Below are 26756 nucleotides of genomic sequence, written 5' to 3' on the forward strand. Positions count from 1 at the left end.
TAATGGCTGTAATATTCTCCAAATTCAAGCAGCGTCAGACAGTCGGAGGCAGGAGTGTACGGAACACATGTATGAGACAAATAACTTGACAAATTTGACAAAGTTCACGTTGGTTTCTTATTCAATTTTGCGTTCCATCTTAAATGGTGCAGCATATATATTCAGGTACCTGTATAGGTTTCACAGCGGTGTGTAGCGAAATCATCAGAAATTTTAATTAGCCGTTGATATACATTTTTGGCCATAACCCCCTGAGATGAATGGTATTAAACAGTTTGCTTGGGAGACTTACTGTTCATTGCAGCTCAGATTCCATATATGGACTGTATTGACAGAAGAGTGATGAAACGTTCAAACTCTATTTTAAAAAAGTTTTAGTTTCACATTAAATGGACCTTTGAAGCCCTTTAAGATGAGTGCTTTTAAAAGTATTTTACTTCATGCTAACTACTCTCTGCCAATCGATATGAGACTTATCCAGGATCACAAGTAGGCTGCTAAAACTTGTGCCCTTACGGTCACTGAATTTTAACACAGCACTGTATGTGTTTGTGCAAGAGAGAAAAAAAGAGAGAGATGGTGGGGGGGGGGTTGGGGGATGGACATTTGAAGGAGAAATTGAAGTAGCAATGTTTTTATATAAACATCCTCCCTCAAATTACTGTTCTGCCATTAGCCTTCTCCACACGAGCTATTATTCAAATTGCAGGCTGTATCCATGGGGCAACAACAGTTTGTCTTATTTCTATTTTTCTTTGCTCGTCTTATAAATGTTTGATATGGTGCTCAGTGCCCACGTAGCACGACAAAATGGCAATTATGTAGCACACATCAATCACAGGCTGTTACCAAATTCAGAGTGGATCATAAACATCTCACTGGGCAAAACAGTTCAGTTTCAGTGCTGATAATTGCTGCAAATGTGTCTGATGACCAATTATGTGAAAAATCATATTGAAATAAGATACTGGGATGTTTACCGCAGTCTCTGCTCAGTCATCAACCATCATAAAAACCTTCTACGAGTTGCCCCGTGGGGCCTTTTTACTGCAAAACCTCAGAGGCAATGTTAAAACACAACCACTTACACCAAACACATTAGCCGCACAAACAACATAATTACTGAACGTTGATGGCTTTCACACTTTGTGTTGTTTCATAAGCACATAGGAAATAAACAGGCTCACCTTACGAGGGCAGAGTACTCATTACCACAGATGTCTGTGTAGGTTAATGCTGGAATGGTGCTAGTTTTACTGTCTGAGCAGACAGAACTTCTGATAGTGTGAATGCTCACATCCAACAAAGGACATTACTCATTACCCCCAGCTAAAATCAATGTTAATTTACAACATATTGATTTGCAAAGATACACATTGGTTTAGTGTTAAAGAGCACACACGCAAACACAAGCACACAAACACAGCTTTGTAAAGCTGTCTTTTGGAGTATTTCCACTGACTTCAGGCCGACACAACCCAATGAACAGTGCAATGAAAAACATGTTGCAATCTCATAAATATTTCGCAAATTCAGAAAACACTTTCATCAAAATGAAAATTTGAGCTTCATTTCACAAACATGCTGCAAATACAGAAAATATGTGCAACTTCCGAAGTGCTGCAAAAAAATTACAGTAGCTGTTGAATAAGATAACATAATAAGATTAAACTCAAAACACCATCATGGTTGGCACACAGTTGTACAGAAAGGTTTGGGCACCAATAGATAATTAATGTTTCCTGGGTTTTGTTTAACAAGATACTCCTGTAACCTAATAATAACTCCGCCAGTTTGTATTTCATGTAGTTATGTAATAAGTAGAGGATGTGTTACTTATTTTCACTTAGAAAATCAACTAAACACGTCATTTGAATGGGGGTGAATTTTTTAATACAATTGTAACAAAGCATGTGAAATGCATTGAAATATATTTTTGAATAATAAGAAATAACGTCTATGAAACGGACTGTAGATAAGAAAATAAAAGCTATTTAACAGAAACACACAAAAATGCAAGGAATGCTGGAAAGCTCCGCCCCCCGCACTACAACACTCAGAGACACACTGTTCAAGACTGCACAAACTACTGGTCACTTTCCTGAAATGCTCTGCAAACAAGAAACCTGACATTTTTAGACTTCTTAGATGAGAAGCTCGACCTGTATCTGAAGCAATCTGATGCAATACTGTATCTTACAGCAGAATTTCCATATTCATTTGCACACATTTTTACTGAGCAGCCAAACATTCACACATATAAACTAAAGTAAAGATTTCAAAGAATCAAAGTAGAGAATTCAAACATGCAGTGAAATATTTCCCACCCTGGGCGTTCATCCAGAGGAGAGTGTTGTGTTGGTGTTGTGTGTGAAAGGATGCATAATGTTAATATTCTGCCTGTTTTCGGCTGGATTTATGATTATGGCAACATGAAGGAACTCTAAATAGCTCGAAAATAATCAATCCCTTGATCCATGAAATACTAATCATGTCTCCTCTCGAATGTGATTTTTGTTTGTTTCTCATCCTCTTCCTTCTTCCTCTCCAGGCGAAAATTTCGACAGACTTGCATCTCTTTCTTTTTCCTTCTCCCTCTCCTTTTCCCTCATCACAGTTCCAATTCAATACAGATACTCATTCATCAAAGGAAGATCACAGGAGCATTCTCTTAAGCCAATGGTGCTCAGCTGTGTTTCAAATTCAAAGCCCATTTAAAACAGAAAAGACAAACAGAGAGTCCTGAGCTGCCAGAGGAGCTTCCAGCTCAAACAAACTATTTCTTTCTGCCATCATCCCAATTAGAGCTGTCACAATTAATCAATTAACCCCAATTACTTGATTAAAGAAAAAGTAGCGATTAAAATTTACCTTCTCGGTGTATCAGCAGTGATTAGTTGGCAATTTGCATGATTATATGCATATTTTGAATTCTCTCACAAGAACACAGTCTGATGGACACTTTTATTTATATGTGTTTCTTGCCACAAAGTGCTTTTAAATATTTTTTGAACACTTCTTATTTCATTGTTTTCTTGCCTTGATTATTGTGATGCACTGATCACAGGACTTCCTACTTGTGTGAAATGCAGCCACAAGAATATTAACACATCAAAACACAAGATCACATTAGAGATATTTCAGCATCACTGACTGCCTGTTTCCTTGAATCGACAATAAAATTTTATTATTTTGTTTATTTTATATCTCTTAATGGTAATAAAGCATCTCCACACATTTCTGAATGTCTAAACTATGTTCCAAATTATGTATTAAGAGCATCCAGTATTTCATGCACCAAAGATCTGAAGCACTTCACCATATTAAACAAACAAACAAACAAATAAATAAATAAATAAATAAACAAATAGTGAGTGTTCACTTAGCATTTAACTAGCTTTTATTATTTTCCTTTAATTTATGGGCATGTTACTTTTACTTCATTTTAATTATTGTGCTTTTAATTTTTAATTGTTGCATTGTTATCTTTTCCTGTTTTTGCCTTTAATTTATTGCCTTTATTTTATTTTTGCCAGTTTAATTATTTCATTGTTTTTGACTTTTTTGACCTTTTTTCCTTAGTGCACTGTAAAGCACTTTGAGCTTCTTTATAAATGTATGACAGTTTAAATAAAAATAAATAAATAAATAAATAAAATGACATTTTGAAGTTTAATAAAATAAAGTATAAATAATGTATCCTCACTATCATCATCATCATCGTCATTATTATTATCAATCTCGATTCATCATCGAAATAAACAACAGATCACTAGTACTACTAACACTAACACTAATGGACACAATAGTGTACAATCCCGTTTCCAAAAAAGTTGTGACGCTGTGCAAAATGTAAATAACAACAGAATGCAATGATGTGCAAATCATTTAAACCATATATTTAACTAAACACAGTACAAAGACAAAGTATTAAATGTTTAAATTAAGACATTTTATCTTTTCTAAAAAGCACATATACCCATTTTGAATTTGTTGCCAGTAACACATTTCACAAAAGTTGGGACAGGAGCAACAACAGACTGGTAAAGTTTGTAACGGTAAAAAAAACACCTGGTGGAACATCTCACAACTGATTAGGTTAACTGGCAATGGGACAGTAACGTGACTGGGTATAAAAAGAGCATCTCAGACAGGCTGAGTCTATCAGAAAAGATGATGAGGGGTTCACCACTATGTGAAAGACTGCATGGGCAAACAGTGCAACAATTCAAGAATAATGTTTCTCAATATAAAACAGCAAAGAACTTGGGGATTTCTTCATTTACAGTACATAATACCATTAAAAGATTCAGAGAATCCAGAGAAATCTATGTGCAAGGGAAAAGGCCACAAAACAATACTGGCTGGCTGTGATCTTTGGGCCTTCAGGCAGTACTGCATTAAAAACATGATCTGATTCTCTAGTGGACACACCACATGAGCTCAGGAGCACTTCCAAAAACCTCTGTGAACACAGTTCATTGTTGCATCCACAACTGCAAGTTAAACCTCTACCAGTCAAAGAGGAAACCATATATAAACAGGATCCAGAAACGCTGCTGCCTTCTAAGGCGAAGTGGAAAAGTGTCCTGTGGTCCAGCGTATAAAAATGTTAAATTCTTTTTGTAAATCATGAGCACCACATCCTCCGGACTAAAGAGAAGAGGGACCACCATCTGGTTTGTCATCAGTGCACAGTTCAAAAGCCAGCATCTGTGATGGTATGTGGTAGTGCACATGGCATGGGTGACTTGCACATCTGTGAAGCCACCATTAATGCTGAATGATATATACATGTTTTGGAACAACATATGCTGCCATCCAGACAATGTCTATTTTAGGGAAGGCCTTGCTTATTTCTTCAATACAATGACAAACTATATTCTGCATGTATTACAACAGCATGGCTTGTTAGTAAAAGTCTGGGTGCTAAATCGGCCTGCCTGCAGTCCAGACTGTCACCACTGAAAACATCTGTTACACGATTAAGGCCTCGAACCGCTGAGCAGCTGAAATCCTGTATTAAGCAATAATGAACAAACATTTCACTTTCAAAACTACAGCCATTGGTCTCCTCTGTTCCCAAACGCTTACAGGGTGTTATTGAAATAAGAGGTGATGCAACACAGTGGTAAACATGTCTCCGTCCCAACTTTTTTGAAATGCGTTGCTGGCATCAAATTCAAAATGGTCACATATTTTTGAAAAAAAAAAAAACTGATATGTTGTCTTTGTGCTATTGTAATAAATATGGGGTTATTTACATTTTGCACAGTGTCTCAACATTTTGGAAACGTTGTAGCCATAACCTGAATTCATCTGAGCTGAAAAACTCATTTGTTATTTGTATCTTTTTGAGCAGAGGATTTTCAGAGAGTTCACAATAAAACATTTCTGCTTACTTCCTAAATAAATAAATAAATAAATAAATAGTGAGTGTTCAGTTAGCATTTAACTAGCTTTTATTATTTTTCTTTAACTTATGAGCATGTTACTTTAGTATGACATGTTATTTTCTCCACGTACATATCATTTGGGTGAAGTGTGCATTTTTAAAATAGAATGCATTTTCTCCATTGTTGTACAGCTTAAGAATTCCACAGTGTGAGATGACTTCTCACCACCAACTGCAAAGGCTGCAATTTATTTCATGTTTACTGCCAAACACGGACAAATAATTGAGGGAGATAATCCTTCTTCTACCTCTCTCTTTCTCTCTAATTCTCTCCCTCTCCCTCCCTCTCTTTCTCCCTCTCTCTCTCTCTCTATCTCTCTCACTCTCGCTCTCTCTCTCTCTCTTTCCTTCATTTCTCTGCCCTCTCTCTCTCTCTCTCTCTCTTTCGCTCTCTCTTTCTCTTTCGCTCTCTCTCTTTCTTTCGTTTATCTCTCTGCAGTGACCTTCCTGGCTTGATATTCTGAAATACTACATCCACATATTGCGTTTCTGAGCTCTAAGCTCCCAGTAAATCTCAGCACAAATGACAAAGTCAAACACAGAGGGCTGCTGGAAACTCGACATCCACACTTTCAGAGGGCTTTAAGACAGAAGAGCTTTTGCCACTGGAGCCAAAATACAAAACACCACTGCTACTTTCCCAGCAATTAAATCTCTGACCTCCATTCATTTCAATGACAATTCTTTAGGAAATGATTCAGTTCATCATCAAATCTCAAATTTCAGCAGGATTACTTTGTTAAGATTCTGAATTATTACTAAAAATACACCGAATACAAACATATAACACAAAGAACAATTTACACAGTATTGCAATACAGAATTAAAGAGGCTGCTTTTAGTACTTTGCCTTTGAGACTGACATATGTAAATGAGCTCTGTTCTAACTGGCTGCCCTGTATTGTGCTCCATTCCAAAAGCAGGTCATTCTGAAGCATGTCTGTGTGAACAGGCAGAACAAAACTACTACTGTAGGCCGAATAGGTGGATATAAGTTAATACTATGGTTTTCGTGAAATGACAAAAACAATTAATATGTTCATTCATTCATTTATTCATTTTTGCTGCTCATGTTCCAAAATTAGTATTTTATGGACTAGAGAGTGAACAGTACCTTTTGAAACGTTAACAGTGTTTACATACTATATATGACTGCTTGGTTTTCATGATATGGGCCCCTTAAAGCAAAAAGAACAAGAGTGTGTTCTTAAACCTGGCATGAGTGCTCTTTTACTTTTTATATAAGGAAGACAAGTCCTGTACATTGTTTCAAATATTTGTTTTAATATTGCCATTTTCTTCCACCAAAAGTAGTTCCAGCAGCTTGGTAAGATGTTCAGTGATGTTACTTAGCAACCAAGTAGATGTAAAAAAAGCATAACATCATGTGTAGTCTGAACTAACTGTTAACAAAATGGTTTTTGGTGGAATATGTGTCACAATATTGTGATTACTACACTCTGGTTTGTGTCTAACAACACCCATTAACTGTGGTAGAATTAGACATGGTCTTACTTCTTTTTTATTATAACTGAAAATATGCAGTTGAACAGGCACCTTCATTTGCATTGCTACACCCATACTAGCCATATAAAATGTTACAGTTCTTGCTGGACTAGCATAAGACTCCCATGTGTAAAGTAAAACTCTACATGGCACCCTGAAAAGCAATTCAATCTTATTCCCAACATTTATCCACTGCTTTGGTCCAGGCAGGGCAATCAGCCTCCGCTCAGTGAAGCTCTGTTAATGGCCTGTTTGCCAGCCTGATAGCTAACACATGAAATTATGAAATGAATTTCACAACCCTAGGTTATTTCCCTTCATTTGAAATAAGGTGCCACACCGTATTACTCAAGCCCTAAATCAACACAGAGGCTGCAGCGAGGTTAAATGTGAGTGTAAAAGTTTTTAGGCTATGCTGCTCCGCTAGACTGAATTGCAGTGCTTCCCATGGAGCTAATAAGACTTTAGAGAGTCAGCGAAGCAATACAGTGATTATCACACAAAGGCTGAATTAGTCATCGTGTGATCTCCCTCCTCTCTACCTAACTCCATTTAGTTGCACAGCAGAAAATAAGGTGTGTGTCTGTTCCTGGCAGAATAAAGCGAAATGAGTCTGTAAGTTATAGAACCAGATATAAAACTTCTCACAGAAAGCCTTATTTTTATTTTTTATCATACGAACCATTATGTGAACCACATATGAAGAACAGTAACTATAAAATGGGTTAAAGAAACACAGCAATAGCAAACATTACAGATACTGTAAAGAAACCTTTATAGTGGTATTCCTGCTGAAACTTGTGTGGTACAGTAGTGTTATCCACAGTGCAATGCATTTCACTGAATGACCCATTTGTGAAACAGTCTTTGAAACCCATTCACTAGTGGCTACACATGCCAAAGCACTGGCTGTAAATATCAGCCGTAACGTCAATGTCACACTGATAACAATAACTCTATTTTCCAATAATATATCAGCTACTGGTACATAATGACGCTCTATTTTCCACATTTTAGAATAAAAGACATCAAAGACTTGCAATAACACATATGGACTTTTGCAATGCTCTGACCAAAAATGTAACAAATCCAAATTATCTTCAGCTTTACACACACTTGGTATTCTCTGAAGTAGCTCTAGGAGTCTGGGGTGCTTTTCCAACAGTCTTGAAGAAGTTCCAAATACCCTACTTACGTGTGAATTTATAATGTGTTTATATTTATTTATAATATTTTATTTTACATAGCCATCAACAACAGAATTTGTGTATGTTTTAGAAACAACTTTTAAGTACTTAACTCCATGAATTGTAGGGTTATTATTTAGCTATTAATATTTTCTTTTTTTAGATTTAGATTCTGTTCAAGATTTTTTATAGTAACTAACTCTGGAAAAGTTAGAGACCACTCTTCATTTATTTAATTTCCATTCAAAAAGCAAATAAGTATGAGTTTTCCATTTTTCAGGACATATTTCTGAGCAGCTCTGATATGACGTTCCATTTGCATAAAGAAGGGAAAAGTCTGAAGAAAATAAGAGAAACAGGAGTTTCCAAAACTGGAGTTAAAAAAAAAGATATTAACATATACAGAGAAAATGGAACTCCTAACAAAGACCTGCTAGACCACCAAAACTGTCACCGTCAGATAGACAGTACTTTAAGCTTTCATCTTTGAGAGAGAGAGGAGAAAATCAAGCTCCCTGCTTTTTTGAGACCTCAAAAAATTTACAGGTGTTTTTGTCTACCCTTCCACTGTGAGAAGACAATTCAACACTATGAGTCTGAAAGAATGTGTAGCTGTCAAGAACGTCTGAGACTGAACTTTAGAGATGTGACAAAAACATCCCTGCAGATTTCCTGCTGCTGAAAAATGAATAACTTGTAGAAATTCAATAAATGAAGGGGTAATCGCTGACTTTTGCACAGTATTGTATGTTAGTGTTTAGTTTTGAGAAGAACTAAATTAAAGCGTAGGCCCATTTCAAGCCCTCAGGTTTTAAAGTGTTAAGCAAGAGTGATTATGAAAATGTCTGAGATTATGAAAAACATACATTTAATCAGGCTTGTCCCAACTTTTGACTGGTACTGTACTTTCGCTATACATAGAGGTTTCATTTTTTGATTACAGTCTATTGGTAGTTTGATACTCTTCATATTAACGCAGTATATTTTCAAAGACCAGAGTGGACAAGATCATTTGTATGAGTGTACTGAAAGGTAGTGTTCATACCTCGTGAGCGCTCTAAGTGTCCCAGCGTCTCAATCTGCTCCACCAGATCATTGGAGTTCCACTGACTCATTCCCAACAGTATGGCCGTCTTCCCCTCCATCACATCTGCCAACCGAGACACAAACACACTCAAATCACCTCTTAAGCACTACTTAAAACACTGACCAGGTCTGCACACACTGCAAGAACCAATTAGCTTAGTTTACTTCAATGGTTATTACAAAACAATTTCCTTGGCTCACTGCTGTTGCCCTAACTTGTTTATGTTTGCTATTATTAGGTAATGCTGCTAATTAAATCCTTAATGACTTCTTAAATGAGTCATTTTCCATAAGCCATTTAGGTTCATTTACTAAGTGCCACAGTGCAAGAGTAGTCTTGTACCATGTGCACATCCACACACACTTGTTCGTACATAATGTCTGTATGTGGGGTCATATCTATGTTTCACAGTCTAGCCTTACAGTGATGTAACTTTGCAACTTTGTACTGATGCAGTGTAATGCATTGCATTTTAAAATATTCTTGTAATTGCCTTACAGTTACTGACTTAATAAGAATTACATGCGTACCAACGGAACATTAATAGAACAATATTGATTATGTGCAATGCATTGACCTCTTTCTGCTGGCCTCCTTGTTGCCATTCCGCCGTCAGAATCGAAATCGACATCTGATTTTTTTATTAATAAAATAGCATCATTTAATATAAAATTACAATTTAAAATTCAAGGCTGAACCGAGGGACCTCCACAATAGGCTAAAATTGCTTTCCTGTGAAAAGGAATTAAAATAGTGGCTTCAGCATTAAATTATTCAGGGCACAGTTCTTTTTTAATGCCGCTGAATGACGCAATTTCACAGTTGAACCCTTCAGGCAATCCATAGTTCCAGCCTAAAGCCCAGCTATTCACATGCTGTTGCTATGACTCTGCTACTGTGTAGACCTCTCCCTCAAAGACAGCTTTTACATGGCAGCTTCCATTGATGGCTATCTTGATAAAAGATATCTCCAGCTACTGCCATGTCATGAATTTGTTTATCACCGAAGAATGTCAAGTCCACTTACAAGTGGCAATAGCAGTAGTATCAGTAATGTTAGCATCAGATAAGTTATCACAGATAAGTTGGTATTTTTTTTATTAATAATTTATTTATTTTATTAATAATTTATTATTAATAAAATAGGTATTCTGGAATAAAGCAATACTTTGCACTTGACGTACTTCAATGATAAACAAATTCACAACATGGCAGCCACTGTTCCTCTCACTGGATATCAGTGACAAAAACAGGAAACTGCATTCACCTTATTTTCACGTTCACCCTGCATTCAGAGGATCTTATGTTCAAGTTCAAATTGAATTACTTAAAGTAATAAATACATAATCACATCTGATAAAGCTCATTTTGTCTATTTATATAGCTACCATACTTTGTAATTTAAAAAGCCCTTTGCTTATGGTCAACTTATGATACATGCTTAAACAAATAAGCTGCTTAAGCAAATATGATACATGCAATTAATTGGGATTCATTATTTTAATAATTTGACAGCCTGACTTTAAAACATAAATGTCCAATATCTAAATCATACAGGCCTGTCATTGTACATAATTGAAAACATACAAAAACAAACATACTGTTACAGGCTAGATGTGAAAAGCAGGCTAAATCTGAGAAACATTCAAAGAATCCTCAGCGAAATCTTAATGGGCATCTTGGGCTGGTTTTGTGTGCACATTTCTAGGCCATGTCTTCTGAATGACCCTTAAGAGTAAAGGAGAGTAAGTGAGAGCCCAGTGCTCTGGGGAAATATTTCAGACAAACATGGCTGGAAGTTGAGAAAAGTAAACCAAGGAGAGGCAAAAAGAACTGCAGCAGCAGGGCAGTGCCAAAAATAGCTCTCTAGGACACAACAGGGAAAGAAAGAAGAGAGCAAAGAGAAAGAGCAGAAAGAAACTGATGAAGATAGATGGCTCTTTGCCCGCTCCGGACTTCACCTCCAGCTGTGAACTAACTAGGCGCTTCTGAGAGAATGAAATCTGTTATGTCAAATGGACTTCCAGATACCCATTCCATTATCATTCCATTTGCTCATTAAACACTAGCCAGAGGCTGAGGGGTCATTCCACAACTGCAAGACTTGAAATAAAAACATGTCCTGCCACACCATTTCCCATGGATGAACTTCCTTCAGATTTGCTCTTCTGGCTCTGTTGAAAGTGTTGGGACAAGGCTTTAGAGATGATTTTTGCAGAATATAATAGTGCAACTAATAAAAAACAAATAGTACTTTAAACCCTTAAACTTAAGCGCCAAAGCTGTAGCTCATTTTGTAGTCAGCAATTTGAGGTATCAGGAATTTGAGGTTTAAGCTGTTTTTGTCTATGGAAAAAATGAATGGCATTCTTCCTTTCGTACCATGTGGTAAAAAAAAAAATGTTCTAAAAGCAATCCATTTTGTCCTGTGTACATTCTTCCCACGAATGACATCGGGTCCTCTAAATTATGGGGTCATAAAGTAACAGAAAATACAAATATTGCTACATGCATACTTCAAGTGAGCCTACACTACCACACTACAGTAAATCGGACAAAATGTACAGGCTTTAGAATTCATAGTATTAACAGTTCAACACTTATTCTATACTGCAATGTGGCTATACTACAGGGGGTCTTTGCAGCAGGGAAAGGTGCAAAGACCCCTTCTAGACCTTGGGTCAGCACAAGCCAAGAGTTCCATTAAAATACAAATTGGATATACTGTAATGTTCATTTTAAATAATCTATTAATAATAACCTAAATATTTACACAATATTTAAGAAAAATAGCTCTTATTTGTGACTGTAGTGATCAGGTTCAGTAATTTGAATGCAAAATTACTTAAGTAAAAAGTCTTTAGAAATACGTTAACCCCTTAAATGGCCAGGGCCTGCTGGTGGGCCCAAAGTTTTATTTCACACTTCTATAACCTAAGACTAGCTCAGCCAGTTTGCACTGAAGTCCCTGAAGTTACTTAATAATAAGCCATAGTATTTAATAAGCCTGAGATTTTAAGGGGTTAAATAATCTTATGATATTCTTACAATAATCACAAAATGAGAATATTAGATATATTTCATAAATTTCACTTGCCATGATGTCACTTGCATCACATGATGTTTCACCACTCAGGAGCCCAGAGCCCCAACTTATTTAAACAATTCCATCCATGGGGCTCCCGAGCGGCGCAACCGTCTAAGCGTTGACCCTATCATCAGGAGATCGCGAGGTCGATCCCTGGTGATGCTACAGCCATCCGTGGCCGGGAGTCCAAGACAGCACAACAGGCTTTGCTGTCTGGGTGAGAAGGATGGCCCCCTCTCTCTGTCCATCACTCAACGCGATGCTAGTCAGCCCAGGCGTCTATTAACTGACGTAACAGATCTGGCGGTTGGCGCTTTCCTCTGAGCGCGTTTGGCCGTCCAATGACGTTGCTGTTAGCGGCAGGTCTTGGAGGAAGCCTGTGTCAGCCTTCACCCTCTTAGCGCTGGTAGTATCATGTGACTGGGGGAGTCCTAACTAGTGGGTGGAATTGGAAATGAGAAAATTGAGAGCCTACAAGTCATCTGGCTTTGCTGGAGGATTTGCTGCTTCCAGGAGCATTCATCTGACTGCATGCAGATGGCTTCTGTTAACACCAAGCCAGGGGTGATTGAAGTTACTGTAATAGTCTGTAACATTGCTCATTTTTCTGTATATTGCATCTGTATGTGTGCGTCTGCTGTGTTTTGTTTGAAAAAAATGGACAGATCAGTAGGACAGAGGAAGAGAGAGAGACAGACAGAATATAGAAAACAATGAATGCGAGTATACGAATGTTTACAACAAAATTACCCTAAAACAGCTCTCCAGATAGTTACTGGTTTCAGAAATTCTGAGAACTGTGCGCTAGATGTCAAGTACGTTCTGTCACACTGGAGGTGACAAGCACCTCAGGACCATTTTGGCAGCACTCAGCCTGGATATTTGTAATTTGAAAGAAAGAAATTGACAGACAACAATGGCAAATGATGGAAAGGGACAGAGAAGCAGCAGAAATGAGAGACTGTGACATCAAAGGGGGGAAAAAGGAGAACAAAACAAACCAAAAATAATTCTCCCTGCAGACACAAACAGAGGCAGCATACTAATGTAACAATATAAAACATGCTGACAGAATATGACCATACCATTAGAAATACAGCTTCACTTCCGGAGACTGATCATCAGAGAGTCCCCTCTTTTCATTAAAAACAAATAAATTACACACTTCACAGGATGGTATGTCATGGCTTTTTTCTCCAGCTTGTCTGTGGAAGATTCAGTAAGTAGTCAGTGAATCAGTGAACTGTTCTCTGTCATATTAAGGGCTTCTCAAAACTCAAAGACAAGCATGGAAACATCTCATCATATCTTTGAGAATTAGTATACAAATGTGTAGCAACAGAATAATAAGCCAGTGATTTTAAAGCAACATTTCAGTCGAAAGTCAATTTTTTTAGGTTATGTAAGGCTAATGTAGCTACCATGTAAGCTTATATCCTGTCCACACCCTTGGGAAATCCTGAACTTTTCCATACTTTTTATTATTACAAACTTTATTGGTCATGTACAGTGTGAGAAATACCCCCTGGTATTCAGAGGGTCCCAATTTGGCTTGCTAATCCAGGGCTAGCTAGCTGCTTACTCACCATAGCAGTGCAAGGGCCTGCGTCAAATCACTCTTCTACAAATCTCTTGAGAAAACTGTTTTTTTCCAAGTTTTTTTCAGATTTACAAATATGTTACAACATAAGTAAAGTTTTTTCAGAGGTATCCCACGTACAGTCACAGTTGCTAGGCTATGAAGGACCACCTGGGTGAACCACTCTGCTACAGCACCACCCTGAGGCAGAACAGTGCTGCATCTCTAGTTAGTTCAAAATACTAAAGAAGCTCGCTGATTGTGAGAGAAGCATGCTAAACAGTCACAGCATAACGTCATAGTAAGTTTTACTTCAGGGACCCTCTAAAGGTTAATTAGGAGGTCCCTGACCACAACCCCCCCCCCAGACCTCTTGTATTTTGCATCTTGGTGATGCACCGAACTAAAAATTCCAGGCTGAAACTGAATCCAAAATTCAAAACACACTAGGCTGAAAACCGAAACCAAAAACAAAAAGAGAGGTAATGAATACCATTTTCTTTTTGTTTTACTTTGCACTCAATCATTTGTATATTTTTTCGTCAATTCAAAAGCTGAGGCTACACCAGACGCTGATGTGCTTGCAGGAGCTTTCTGTTACTGTTGTTTTGCTGTATTCTGCATATCAAATGGAGTGTGATTTCAAGCGATATCAAACTCCAATTGTGGAGACACTGTAACCTTTGGCACTGTAACCACTCTTGATCCTTGGCATGAACAGTGATCGCAAATTATCTAATGTCCTTCCTAGAAACCAAGTGTAAAATGGTTCCACATGTCTGACTTTTTTCAACTGTTTATCTCGTGCAGCTCAAGCTGTTTAAACACATCTGTACTGACTGGCATGGGGCAGTAAAAGGAACAAAGAGCGTTTTTAATCACTGTTTCCCATTTTCTTTATCATTCAAATCACTAGTTAAGATTTAACTGTAGTTCTGTGTATCTTTTGGAGTTTTCTTTTTTGGCCAAAGATATTTTTTCTCTTTCAAAAACTGGAAGCACCATTTTCAGCGGCTGAAATTTCAGTTCAGCCTTAATTTTTATACAGGTATGTCATACAGTGTCTGAAACCTCATAAGCAAGTCTAATAGAGATTACTAAATAACTCAAGATGGATTGAGGCATGTGTATGATGATTTTGGCATGCAGTCCGCACCATGCTAACGGTTATAAATTTCTACTAAATGTCAGTAAGGTGCAAAACTGAAGAAGCCACCCCGCTAACATATCTCAGCTGATCAAGAACATTTGGGAAAAGCAAAAAAATATTTTTTTTTATTATTTGTATAATGTTATTTTTTGCTCAACAACCTTAAAATGTGGAGGTTTTAGACATTTAAATTAAATTTTTGGTGAAGTACATTAGCCCAACAAACTGAACACATTCCCTTAGTCAGAATACAGTTCTTCTTTTTTTTTTGGGACACATTCCATCAAGTGGTCCTAGAATGTTATCAGATAATGTTGCTACAATGTTCTGAAGAATTCCATTTCAAGGTTATGAAGACATAAACAGCACTAAGCAATTGTGGGGACCAAAACAACAGGTTGTCAAAATGCTGTTACAACAAAATGGCCTTGATATCGCAAGAACATTTTAAAAGATAAGGATGTTTTATAGGAACCATCCCAGAACGTTACTACAAGATTCACTACTTTCATAATGCATTGATATCTTTAAATTATTGAACAAGGTTCAATAATTTAAAGGTTACCCATGATACACAATCAAAAGTGAACATTCTAGTTCCACAAACAAAACTCTCCTGGAAAACCAAAAGGGAAAAACCTGTTAGCATGGGTCTTCCCAAGAGCAATATATTTGTTGAAACCGGGAAGCTAATTGGTTGCATGCCCAGTAATTGGAACGTTATATCATTTTTATTTAATGTCTTGCCGGCGGGTGCCATATTTAGCACTTTATGACAGATAGTGGGGTAATGAATGGGTGAAAAGTGTGGGCCTCATGCCCATGAGAGCCCATTATGATGAGGGGATGCTGCTGACAAATGGAAAGCCCTGCTTGCCTGGCTTGTACAGATGGTCTCATTAAAGATATGGGTCGACTTTCTGCACTGCCATCAGAATGCTGGAAAATGTGCATTCAGTGGCAGCCACCACCATTTCCTCTCTGCTGAACTGATTTTCAGTTGAAACTTACTGAATAAACGCTATATTAAAATTATATTTTCCAGAGATGCCCCACTTTTTTGATTCATCTTGATTACGGGACTAAAAAATAATCAATTCGTAGTTCTCAATGACTATGCAATTACTGTTTGGCATTTTATGTGATGACAATGCCTATTTAAAAACTTCCTACTGGTCCCTTTTTGTAGTAAGCATGATAGACACACAAAGTTATAAGCATTTTTTGCCTGTTTTTTAATATATTTTTATGAGGTGTTTTTAAAAGGGGGCAATTTTAACAAATAACATTATAATTAAGAAAAAAGTTCTTGACCTGTCTAGTCACTCCTATCGAGCCAATTAAGGCCTAGTGAATTGTGTTTTAAAACTTAACACCTGGAGGAGTGTCTAAGCCTTTGCACATGACACAATTACCGGTTTAGTTTTCTCTATTTTTCAAGGTAAACAAATATAAAGTAACTGTGTACTAACTTTTACAGAAAATTGCTACATTTTTTAAATAGCTTGCTGCAGATGTTGTGTTCACCAAGCTTTTGCATATGACTGTACTATTTTGCATACACTGACTATGGTTGCCATTACAGATCTACCATAGCCCTAAAGACAATGAGAAATCTATAAGGATTAAAAACTGGACAATGATGAAAACTCAGCTAAATAAAAACAAAATGAAATCACATGTATCAAAGAAATACATGTTTTCCCAGCAAATACAGACTAATATATTAGTCGTCTATACAGCCTAAGCCTCCAAAACAGTGATGATAACTACATTTGGCACATTTGTCCATAAAAATTCATTGAACTGCTACAGAGTGTGCTTGGCACTTGAAAAATACCATCAGGCAATTTGTGCTTCATGAATAACTGAATTGGTCAATTATGACCCTGCAGGCTGCCACGCAACAGAAAAATGTTTCTGTGAACCTGAAAAATATGATGCTGTTACCTTACTATTTCAGGCCATTCAATGAGGTAGCGAGTTACTGTTTCACAAATAGAAAGCAGAGTTGAGATTGGCATAAATAAAACTACTTTAGACAGATGTGCCAAATTGATGTAATAAAATGGATTTAGTTACGGTATATCCACTTAAGTCTGTTCTGTACAGCTAAGCTAGGACTTCATAGGAAGGTCCGTATTACTTCCAAGGACACTGATTTAGATTGTCAAGTTTGCACATGCCTACTGTTTCACAGAGTTTACTGTAAACAAACACATATTTTGTGGATACCTTCTTACAAATCTTTTGTCAACAGTTATAAAAGCAGTATTCACCCAGAGGATTCTAGGAACATGAGCAAAGCATTCATGCCTTTAGGTAATGCAGTCTGTTTTGCCACAAGCTACAACACATCAAGTATGTTTCATTTTCCAAAAGCTACATGGATCATCAGATCAGATCAGAATTCTTTAATAGCAGCAACCAAATGTATGCTTGTTGTACCTTCCTGGAAGTATTTTTCTAAACTGCAATTTCACATCAAATGCAATTTAAAAGATAACTCTGATTATACTGTATAACCTTGGTTCCCTAGTCTTGGTCCTGGAGTCCCCCCTTTCCCTGCACACTTTCATGTTTTCCCTGGTCCCAACAATTTAGCATGTCCAGTTGGCCTGACTGCATGTCTTTGGACTGTGGGAGGAAACCCACGCGGAGAACATGCAAACTCCACACAGAAAGGACCCTGGGGCGCGGCCGGGGAATCAAACCCAGGCCCTTCTTACTGTGAGGCGACAGCGCTACCCACCACGCCACCGTGCCGCCACAACTAAACATCATTTGAATAAATTTAGTATTACACAGCAACTAAATATTATGTTGCACATTGCACTGTCCCTTTGTTTATGAATCCACACATTACTCTTATTGTTTATTGTTTGGTATATTTTATTTTATTGTTTATCTCTACTTTCCTTTTATATATCTGTAAATAGTGTACGGCAAACCTTTGACTCCTATTCATTTTGCTCTTGCTTGCTCTTTACTGTGCTTTGTACTGCTGCAATAGAAGAATTCCCCTCTGGAAATAATAAAGTGATCTATATATATATATTTATATATATATATATATATATATATATATATATATATATATATATCAAGTTTTTTATATTAGGTGTGTCCTCTCTGCCTTTAGTACAGCTTCCGTTCTTTTTCAGCAGATCTGCTTTCAGTTTTTCAAAGAAATCTGCAGGGATATTTTTCCAAAGCTCAGTCTTAGAAGTTGGTTGCATTTTCTGCTTCACATGATCGAATAATCCCAAACACATTCAGTGATGTTGAGGTCTGGAGCAGAGTGTTTACGAAGCAGGAGTTGAGCGCTATAATTTGGGTGCAGAGCATCAGTCCTTTTTTCCCCACACTGATTGCCTCTGCATGACATGAGTGATGCGGCAGCATCACTGCTACAGCTCGTACACAACAGCCATTCGTGCACAGCGTCGGCATTGCAGAGCTGTTCACCAGATCTACATACTGGAAATTCTCAATCACAACAAAGATCTACAGATTATACATACAGTCAGTCTCATGTCATCTATTTTGCTGTGAGAATGATAAAGAAGATGGTGTTAAAAGCATGTGCATTTGTTTAGTCTACCCTCAGCAGTTTTCTAGCTTGTGAAATTCTAGCCATCGCTTCAAGCCTTTAATTACCGAAAAAAGCCTTTGTAGCACAGAATATTTAACTAGATTTCATTTAATAACAGCCATAAATTGTATAATTAATGAAGCATATAAATAATTAATGAATAAAGTGTGTAGTGTCCACACATTCAAGACAAAAAAATCTGAAGAAAATATTTTAAGAATGTTTCATGAGTAGCAGATGCAGAGCGAGGAGGTTTCTCTGATGTGTGAGCGAGGAGCGATCTAGAAATGAAAAACAGAAAACCTGGAGCAAAGCTGGAGCGGAGTGATTACAGAAATGCTTTGAGCGAGGAGCGGAAATGTCTGCCACTCCACTCACATGATTTAACTAGAAATTAAATGAATGAAGGGTGGTCTCTTACTTCCCCTTACTGACCAAAATCTATTAAATTTAAATCCAGGGCCTTTGGAAGAAAAACAGCCCCACAGTATCACAGATCCACCACCATGCTTCACAACAGTGATGAGGTATTTTTGTGTCCATGCCAAACACATCTCTGGTGTTTGTTGCCATAAATCTCTATTTCGGTCTCATCTGATCGTAAAACATGGTCCCACTGAACATACCAGTAAAATTTGGCAAACTGTAGGCGCTTGAGTTTTTGAAGTAGTGTTTGATTGAGGTTTTGGAGACGTTGTGACCCCAAGACTTAACTAATGTCTGCAGTTCACCAACTGTGATCCATGGAGATTCTTTGTCCACTCAACACCATCCTCCTTACTATGTGTAGGGTCAGTATAGACATACGTCTTCTTCCTGGAACATTCTTAACATCTCCAGTTGTTTTAAACTTCTTAATTACTGACATGGTAGTGGATACAGGCATTTTCAGCTGTTTTCTTGTAGCCATTTGCTGGTTTGTGCAGCTCACACATCATTGCTGTATTCTCTGGTCTTTTTCATAGAGATAGGAATTTGGCCTGTGTTTCATCTCATGTATATTCCCTAGCGAAACAGGATATCATGGCTTACCATTTAAGTGGTCCATATCACACATATATATAAGAAAAATATTTTTCAAGATTTAGTTTCTTCTTTCAATCATTGTACCTTAAATAAAGTTTAGAGTTTTGATAATATTTTGAATGAAAGATCAAATAAATAAGTAATTAGGAATATTTTTAACAGCTTATTTTGCTCGAGATTACCAGGGTGCCAATAATTGTAAATATATACACATATTCATATATATATGTGTGTGTGTGTTTTCTACAAAAATCTGCTGCATTACAATAAATAATAATAATGCATTGAATTGATTAAAAAACGTGTTCATCTTTTCCAAATGCATAAAATACATCAACACAGTTAAGGCTAAGTAAACTAAAATATAAAACTGTTCAGATGAAATACATTTTGTTCACATAAAAATAATGCAAACATTTACATCAGTACATTCAATCCCTTTCTTTTTCCAGTGTGTATGCATCCCACTGTAACATGGGCATGAAGAGCTGCAAGAATGTGATGTAAACATGGAGAAAACAGTAGTACGTGTTTGCCATGCTTGAGCAATGGTGCACACCACTAACATTTTTAAGCCTGAATGGTACATTGTGTGACTGGTTAACTAGAAGAAAAGGGGGCATCTCAGAGTATGTCATCAGCATCTGCACTTTGCATTAGTCCAGTTGGTGGCAATCTCACTCAGGAAAAATGCCCATGGTTGAATTAACACCTACAATGTTGAATTTCAGCTTGCAGTGTCCATTTAAAACCAGCTCGGCACAAATGAACAATTCACTGGCCATTTGCTGTGTGCACCATGAAAACAGAACGCAGAAAAAACATCAATATAGACTAATACCAGACACTGCCACCTACATGAGGGCACAAATGAAACGCAAGCACTGATGGGTAAAAAAGGAAAGATAAATCACAGAGATTCATGCTTAAACTGTGTGATTACACAGCCTAACAAAAGCTGTATGAATTTTCACCTTGTTTGTGTATATTTGATTTCAACATCAGAAATGTTGACAAACTGTATGAACCACTCAATAAAGAGCAGCTTAATGGAATTTCTGAGTTAATAATGACAAACTATAATTAATACATTTTAGGTCTAAAATACATTGACTACATCGAAGCCTTTGACTATGTTGATTGCATAAAATTATGGAATGTCCTCAGGAAAATGGGAATGAAAGAGCATCTCATTGTTCTAATGATAATTCTCTACACTGATCAACAAGAAATGGTCAAAACAAATAATGGACAAACAGGCTGGTTCCACACTGGCAAAGGAGTTAAATAAGGCAGCATACTATTATCATACCTGTTCAACCTGTATGCCGAATGTATAATGAGAGAAGAAGAACTGGAGGAAGACGATGTGCAAATGATACAACACTCACAGCAGAAAATCTGGAAGACCTGAAGGCCCTCATAAGGAAGGTTAAAGAACAGAGTGAAAAGATGAGACTTCAGCTCAATATGAAGAAGACTATGGTTATGATTGGCACTCAGCAGAACAAGGATAAAAGAGCTTGAAAAGTCTTCAAATGCAATGATCTGTCTCTACAAACAAAGATCAGAACTGTCCAGGCTATGGTTGTTTAATGTGGTTCTTTATGGATGTGAAAGCTGGACAATAAACAAGCAAGACAGGAAAAATGCAGATGCCTTTAAACTTTGGTGTTGGCAAAGACTTTTGAGAGTGACCTTGGACAGCAAAGAAGACTAATGAAAGGATCCTCAAACAAATCAAGCTTCACCTCTCACCCGAAGCCCAGATAACCAAACTTACACTTAATCTTGTTTTGGACATATTCTGAAATGAACCAATTTATTAGAAAAGAACTTTATGCTTCTGAAGGTAAAAAAGGAAGAGGATGACCAGCAACAAGATGGATACAGCTAGAGAAATCATGAACCAGCCATTCAGAAGCCTGAAGATCCAAAGAGAAGACAGGGTATTCTGGAGCAACACCATCCATATGGACACCAGTCCGACAACCAACCTACAGCTCAGCCTTAAGAAAGCAGCAATTCACTTGTAGTGTGAGCAGGTACGGTGCTGTGAAAAAGTGTTTGCCCCCACACAATTTCTTCTATTTTTGCTAATTTGTCACATTTAAATGTTTTAGATCAACAAATTTTATTATAAGATAAAAACAACATGAGTAAACACAAAATGCAGCTTTCAAATGATCATTCCATTTATTGAAGACAAAGATTTATTCAAAACCTATATCACCTACGTGATCAAGTAACCACCCCTCTTAACCTTGTGCTGCCCTTGGCAGTAACAACTGCAATCAAATGTTTGCAATAACTTGCTTTGAGTCTTTTACATCACTGTAGAGAGGTTTTGGCCCACTGTTCTTTGCAGAATTGTTTTAATTGAGCTACACTGGAGTTTTTGAGCATGAACTGCCTGTTTAAGGTCTTGCCACAGCATCTCAATAGGATTTAAGTCAGGACTTTAACTCAACCACTACAAAGTCTTAATTTTGTTTCTTCTGAGCTGTTCAAAGATAGACTTGCCTCTGTGCTTTGGATCACTGTCCTGTGGCATAACCCAACTGCGCTTGACCTTTAGGTTACAATCTGACGAGCAGATGTGCTCCTTCAGAATTTTCTGACAGAGAGCAGAAGTCATGGTTCCATCAATTAGGACAAGTCGCATCAATTCGGACAGAAGCAAAGCAGCCCCAGACCATCACGCTACCACCACCATGTTTGACTGCTGGTATAATGTTCTTATGATGGAATGCAGTAATAGCTTCATCCCAGATGTAACAGGACCCATGTCTTTCAGAAAGTTCCACCTTTGACTCATCAGTGCACAGAATATTATCCCAAAAGTCTTGGGGGTCATCTGGATGGTTTTTTGGCAAATGCAAGATGAGCCAATGTGTTCCCTTTGGTCAGCAGTGATTTGTGCCTTGCAACTCTCCCATTGATGCTATTTTTGCCCAGTGTCTTCCTTATTGTGGAATTTATCTTAATTGAGGCAAGTTAGGCCTGCAGTTTTTTAGATGTTTGCCTGGGTTCTTTTGTGACCTCTTGGATGAGTCGTTGATGCGCTCTTGGTGAAATTTTAGTAGGTGCTGCTTTTATGACCTTGTAGCCTGCTTCACATCGACAGATGTGACTCAACAGGTCTGGCAGTAAACATGTCTGGTTGTGGCTACTGAAACTGAACCCAATATTCAATGAATTTGGTTAACTGGTTGATTTATTAGCTAAGGGGGCAGTTACCTTTTCACACAGAGCCAGGTAAAGACTGAACAGCATTTTTCCTTCAATAAATGAAATCATCATTTAAAAACAGCAATTTGTTTAATGATCTGAAACATTCCAGTGTGACAAATAAGCAAAAATAAAAGCAGTTGGGAAGGGGGCAAATACTTTTTCAGAGCACTGTAGCTAAAGAAAAAGAACAACTATGGCTGAAAGCTAAAAAAGATGTGAAGTCTGGGGGCATTTTTTTTAAATTAAGGATAGTCATACACAACATATCATGGCTGTCCAAAAAAGAAAAAAGAGTATCTCCAAAATGGAAACATTACAGGAGAAGACAAAAACGGTCTTAATTTTTAATATACATTAATGAAATGAAGTTTATTTCCAAGTGTTCTTGAAACACTTCTACAAGTAGTATGTAAAGGACAGCAGTCATGTTCAAATGGTGTAGAAAAATAAAAGTACACAAAAATAGAGTTGTTTTTTTTTTTTGACAGCAACAAACTGCAAGTCTGACATAGCTTTTCACAGAAACACAACATTAGATCCAACCACCGGCAAAGAAAATAAGCTGCTGTCGATTCTGGAGCAGAAGAACGGTCAGTAAATGGTACATTTCCCTCCACGCCAGTGTTCTGACAAACTAAAATACTCCTTGCGGAGGTGCAGCACATACTGTAACTGACATATCAGAACGAGTGTTATTCTTACAAACATCAATGAAGCTCATCATGTTACATTACTAACATTATTCACTTGAATATTCGAAGCTGTATCAGTTATTACAATTATCATTATTATTATTATTATTATTATTATTATTATTATTATTGTTCAGCAACTACTTCAAGAATACTGAACATTCAGCAGTGCATCTTGTGACAAAATTGTACACATTAACTCCATATAACTGGTTAATTAGCTTAATGTACAATTATTTTTTAAACAGTTTTCACATTTCACACTTGTCCTGGGAACCTATTTATACATAGCTTAAAACGTTAAACCATTTAAATGATGCTGCAGCCTAAAGAATTATGACAATCTACATTTTTATTATTATGTCACTCATTTTCAGCAAAACAAAGCACCTCATATCTTTTCCATAGTAGTAATCTACCTCCTGGTGAACACCACCTCAGTATGTCAGAACACTGTCAAAGTTAACAATATATTATTAGTCAATTATTTTGCATGAAGATACTTGCAAAATGCAGATACACACATCAATAACTAAGAATTTTACTGTTTTAAAACAAGTTCTTACTATAATCTATATACGGAACGCAGTGAGTTAAAGACAGATCGTAGACTAATTTTGCATAACCATGACTAAATCAGACACAGACAAATATTGTAAACATTTACTTATTAAGCAGACCTTCTTACACTGTGTGTTGGTATGAGAATGTAATGTTAGGAGTCAAAATCAAGCACTATTATTGCTGTAGCTCTGTATGTGTGTATATCAGATGGGAGCTCGAGCTAGTGATTCAGATTCAAGTCACGAGTCGCATGATGACTGACTCATAACTCGACTCAAACTACTCTCAAACTCTATATTGAGGATTCACGAAATTCTGTCTCATTAAAAAACATGAGTAAAACCTGGTAAGATGGTAAATAAAACCTTACGTTTGGAATCGGATTGCAGTCAGAAGTGCAATTCTATAACTGCAATGCTCTCACAGCTCACAGTCGGGTCAATTTCGGTATGGCTTCTGTCACAAATGGGGCCTGGAAATTTGATGCAAGTGCAAAACAAGGCTTTAATTCAGGAAAGGCTGGTGGTGGTTCCATACTGGTGTGGGGTGTGTTCTCATGGCATGGGTTGGGTCCACCTAAACACGTCGTTGACCAGTGACCACTACGTTTCACTGCTTGGTGACCATTTGCAGCCCTTCAAGGACTTCATGTACCCCCAGAATGATGGGATATTCCAGAACTATAATGCACTGAGTTGTCCAGAATTGGTTCGAGGAGCATTCTGGAAAGTTCTGACGAATGGTGTCGTCTGCACGTTCGCCCGACATGCACCCAATTAAGCTTTTATGGGATGTGGTGCAGAGATCCATTCACACCCAAGATCCTGCACCTACAAATACCACAGAGTTGTGGGTGGCTAACCAGATGACCTCACACAACATTCCTCCAGATGTCTTCTGTCCACTTGTGGAATCAATGCCATGTCGAGATGCTGCATCTTCGCTGGGCTAAAGGGGGTCCTACACAATACTAGTTCCTGTCCAATAACATCTGGCATGTCAGTGTATACCATTATTGATATTGCAGTGGTGTTCATGCCTGAATGTGGAATCAATCTCCAGGCTCTAGTGTGTGTGCTCATCACTAATGTCAGTATATGTCAGTCACTGCGTGATCAAACACTAATGTGGTGCTAAGTTAACATCTGAAATTTAATACCGGACCGATAACAATTACTACTATAACCACTGTACTATTACTTTCACGGTATTTCACAGTGTATAATATTACATATGGAGTTCATCACTACTTGCGCATCCATATAATTTACATAATACGAAGAATTTTGACTGTTTTGACATCTTGAAACCTACAGTGTCAAAAGCCCAAATAGGGGCTGCAGCGTGACAACACTTCTTATGTAGGCACACACAGTCTTACCGGTTCTGACCGGTTCTACATCATAAAATCTGCACTGTCAGAAGTGCTTACAGAGCCAGCACTAATCAATAGGGTGAAATGCACCTCTGTCATCTATCTAGACACTTTAGTAAAGCTTTTATTGGTATGTGCCCTGCACCTCTCTGATCTTTCAGCAATTTTCTAACAGAAAGCACTATTGCACTCTTTGTTCATATCCGTCCTGTGTTCCTGAGTCATTTATTGCTTGTGTGAGCCCACCGCTATCAGATGTAGTTTAGGACTCACTCCAGTGTGGATTAGAATAAGCTGTGAAGAGCCTTGAAATTGAACAGAGCTCCTGCGCTCAAATTTGAGAGGTAAATATTAAATGGATAGATTAGTTTTATCCACACTCTAATGATTGCTCAGGAATTTTGAGTGTTGCTGAGAGACAGGCAGAAGGAAAATGAGTGGTGATTAGCCAGTAATTGGCAGAAAATATGATACATATTATCATGCAATAGTTGGTAAAACTTCACTAGAACCGTGCTACATAACACTGATATAAACATGTCATAAACATGTAAAGGCAGATTTCATTTGATGTCATGAGTGTCATGTTTCCATTACCGATAATTGTCATATGTCAATGTTTGGTGTCATGATGGCTAAGTACAGTACACTTCTGTATGTGACATAAGCTGTCATGACATCAAACATTGTGATATCTGTCATGACAATTACCAGTAATGGTAACATGACACTGTTATATTGCTGGACAAAATCTGTCATGACAACTCACAATGGCATATGACATCTGCCATTACATGTTTACAGCAGGGTTCATAAGCAATAGACGTACAACAACTGATACTTTTTATTTGTTAAACAGTGTCTCGATTTGACGACTTAATAGCTTGCAAACCTTCAGGATGATGTCTAGACATATAAGTCCTCAGGTTCGCTTGGTTGATGGTATGGTTGCCTCATATTCCTCATTAAAAAAAAATAAAATAACAGTTGCTACTTCACAGCATTTTAGGAGTATGTTTGCCATATGCTTACTTGTCATTATTACTGTTCTCTCAGATATGAATGCAGCAGCATGTGTTAAAGCAGATGGAGAATTATTTTTAAAGCTCTGACTACATCGAGTTTATCCACAATGAACTGTCTTATTTGACACAGCCCTAACACAGCTCTAACACTAGCCCCAATTCCAAAATAAAATGAAAATTGCTAATAAAAACA

The 26756-nt window shown here is 37.3% G+C and overlaps 1 protein-coding gene across 1 annotated transcript in view; it reads right to left on the reverse strand.

The window, feature by feature from the left end:
* Window positions 1-26756, reverse strand: part of plrdgb (PITP-less RdgB-like protein) — a 104444-nt gene that overhangs the window by 50631 nt on the left and 27057 nt on the right. Inside the window, exon 3 of the mRNA XM_036588667.1 lies at window positions 9194-9298. Coding sequence (XP_036444560.1) covers window positions 9194-9298 — 105 coding nt within the window. The remainder of the gene's footprint in view (window positions 1-9193; window positions 9299-26756) is intronic.

Source organism: Colossoma macropomum, unplaced genomic scaffold, assembly GCF_904425465.1.
Source record: "Colossoma macropomum unplaced genomic scaffold, Colossoma_macropomum, whole genome shotgun sequence".
NCBI classification, from domain to species: Eukaryota; Metazoa; Chordata; class Actinopteri; order Characiformes; family Serrasalmidae; genus Colossoma; species Colossoma macropomum.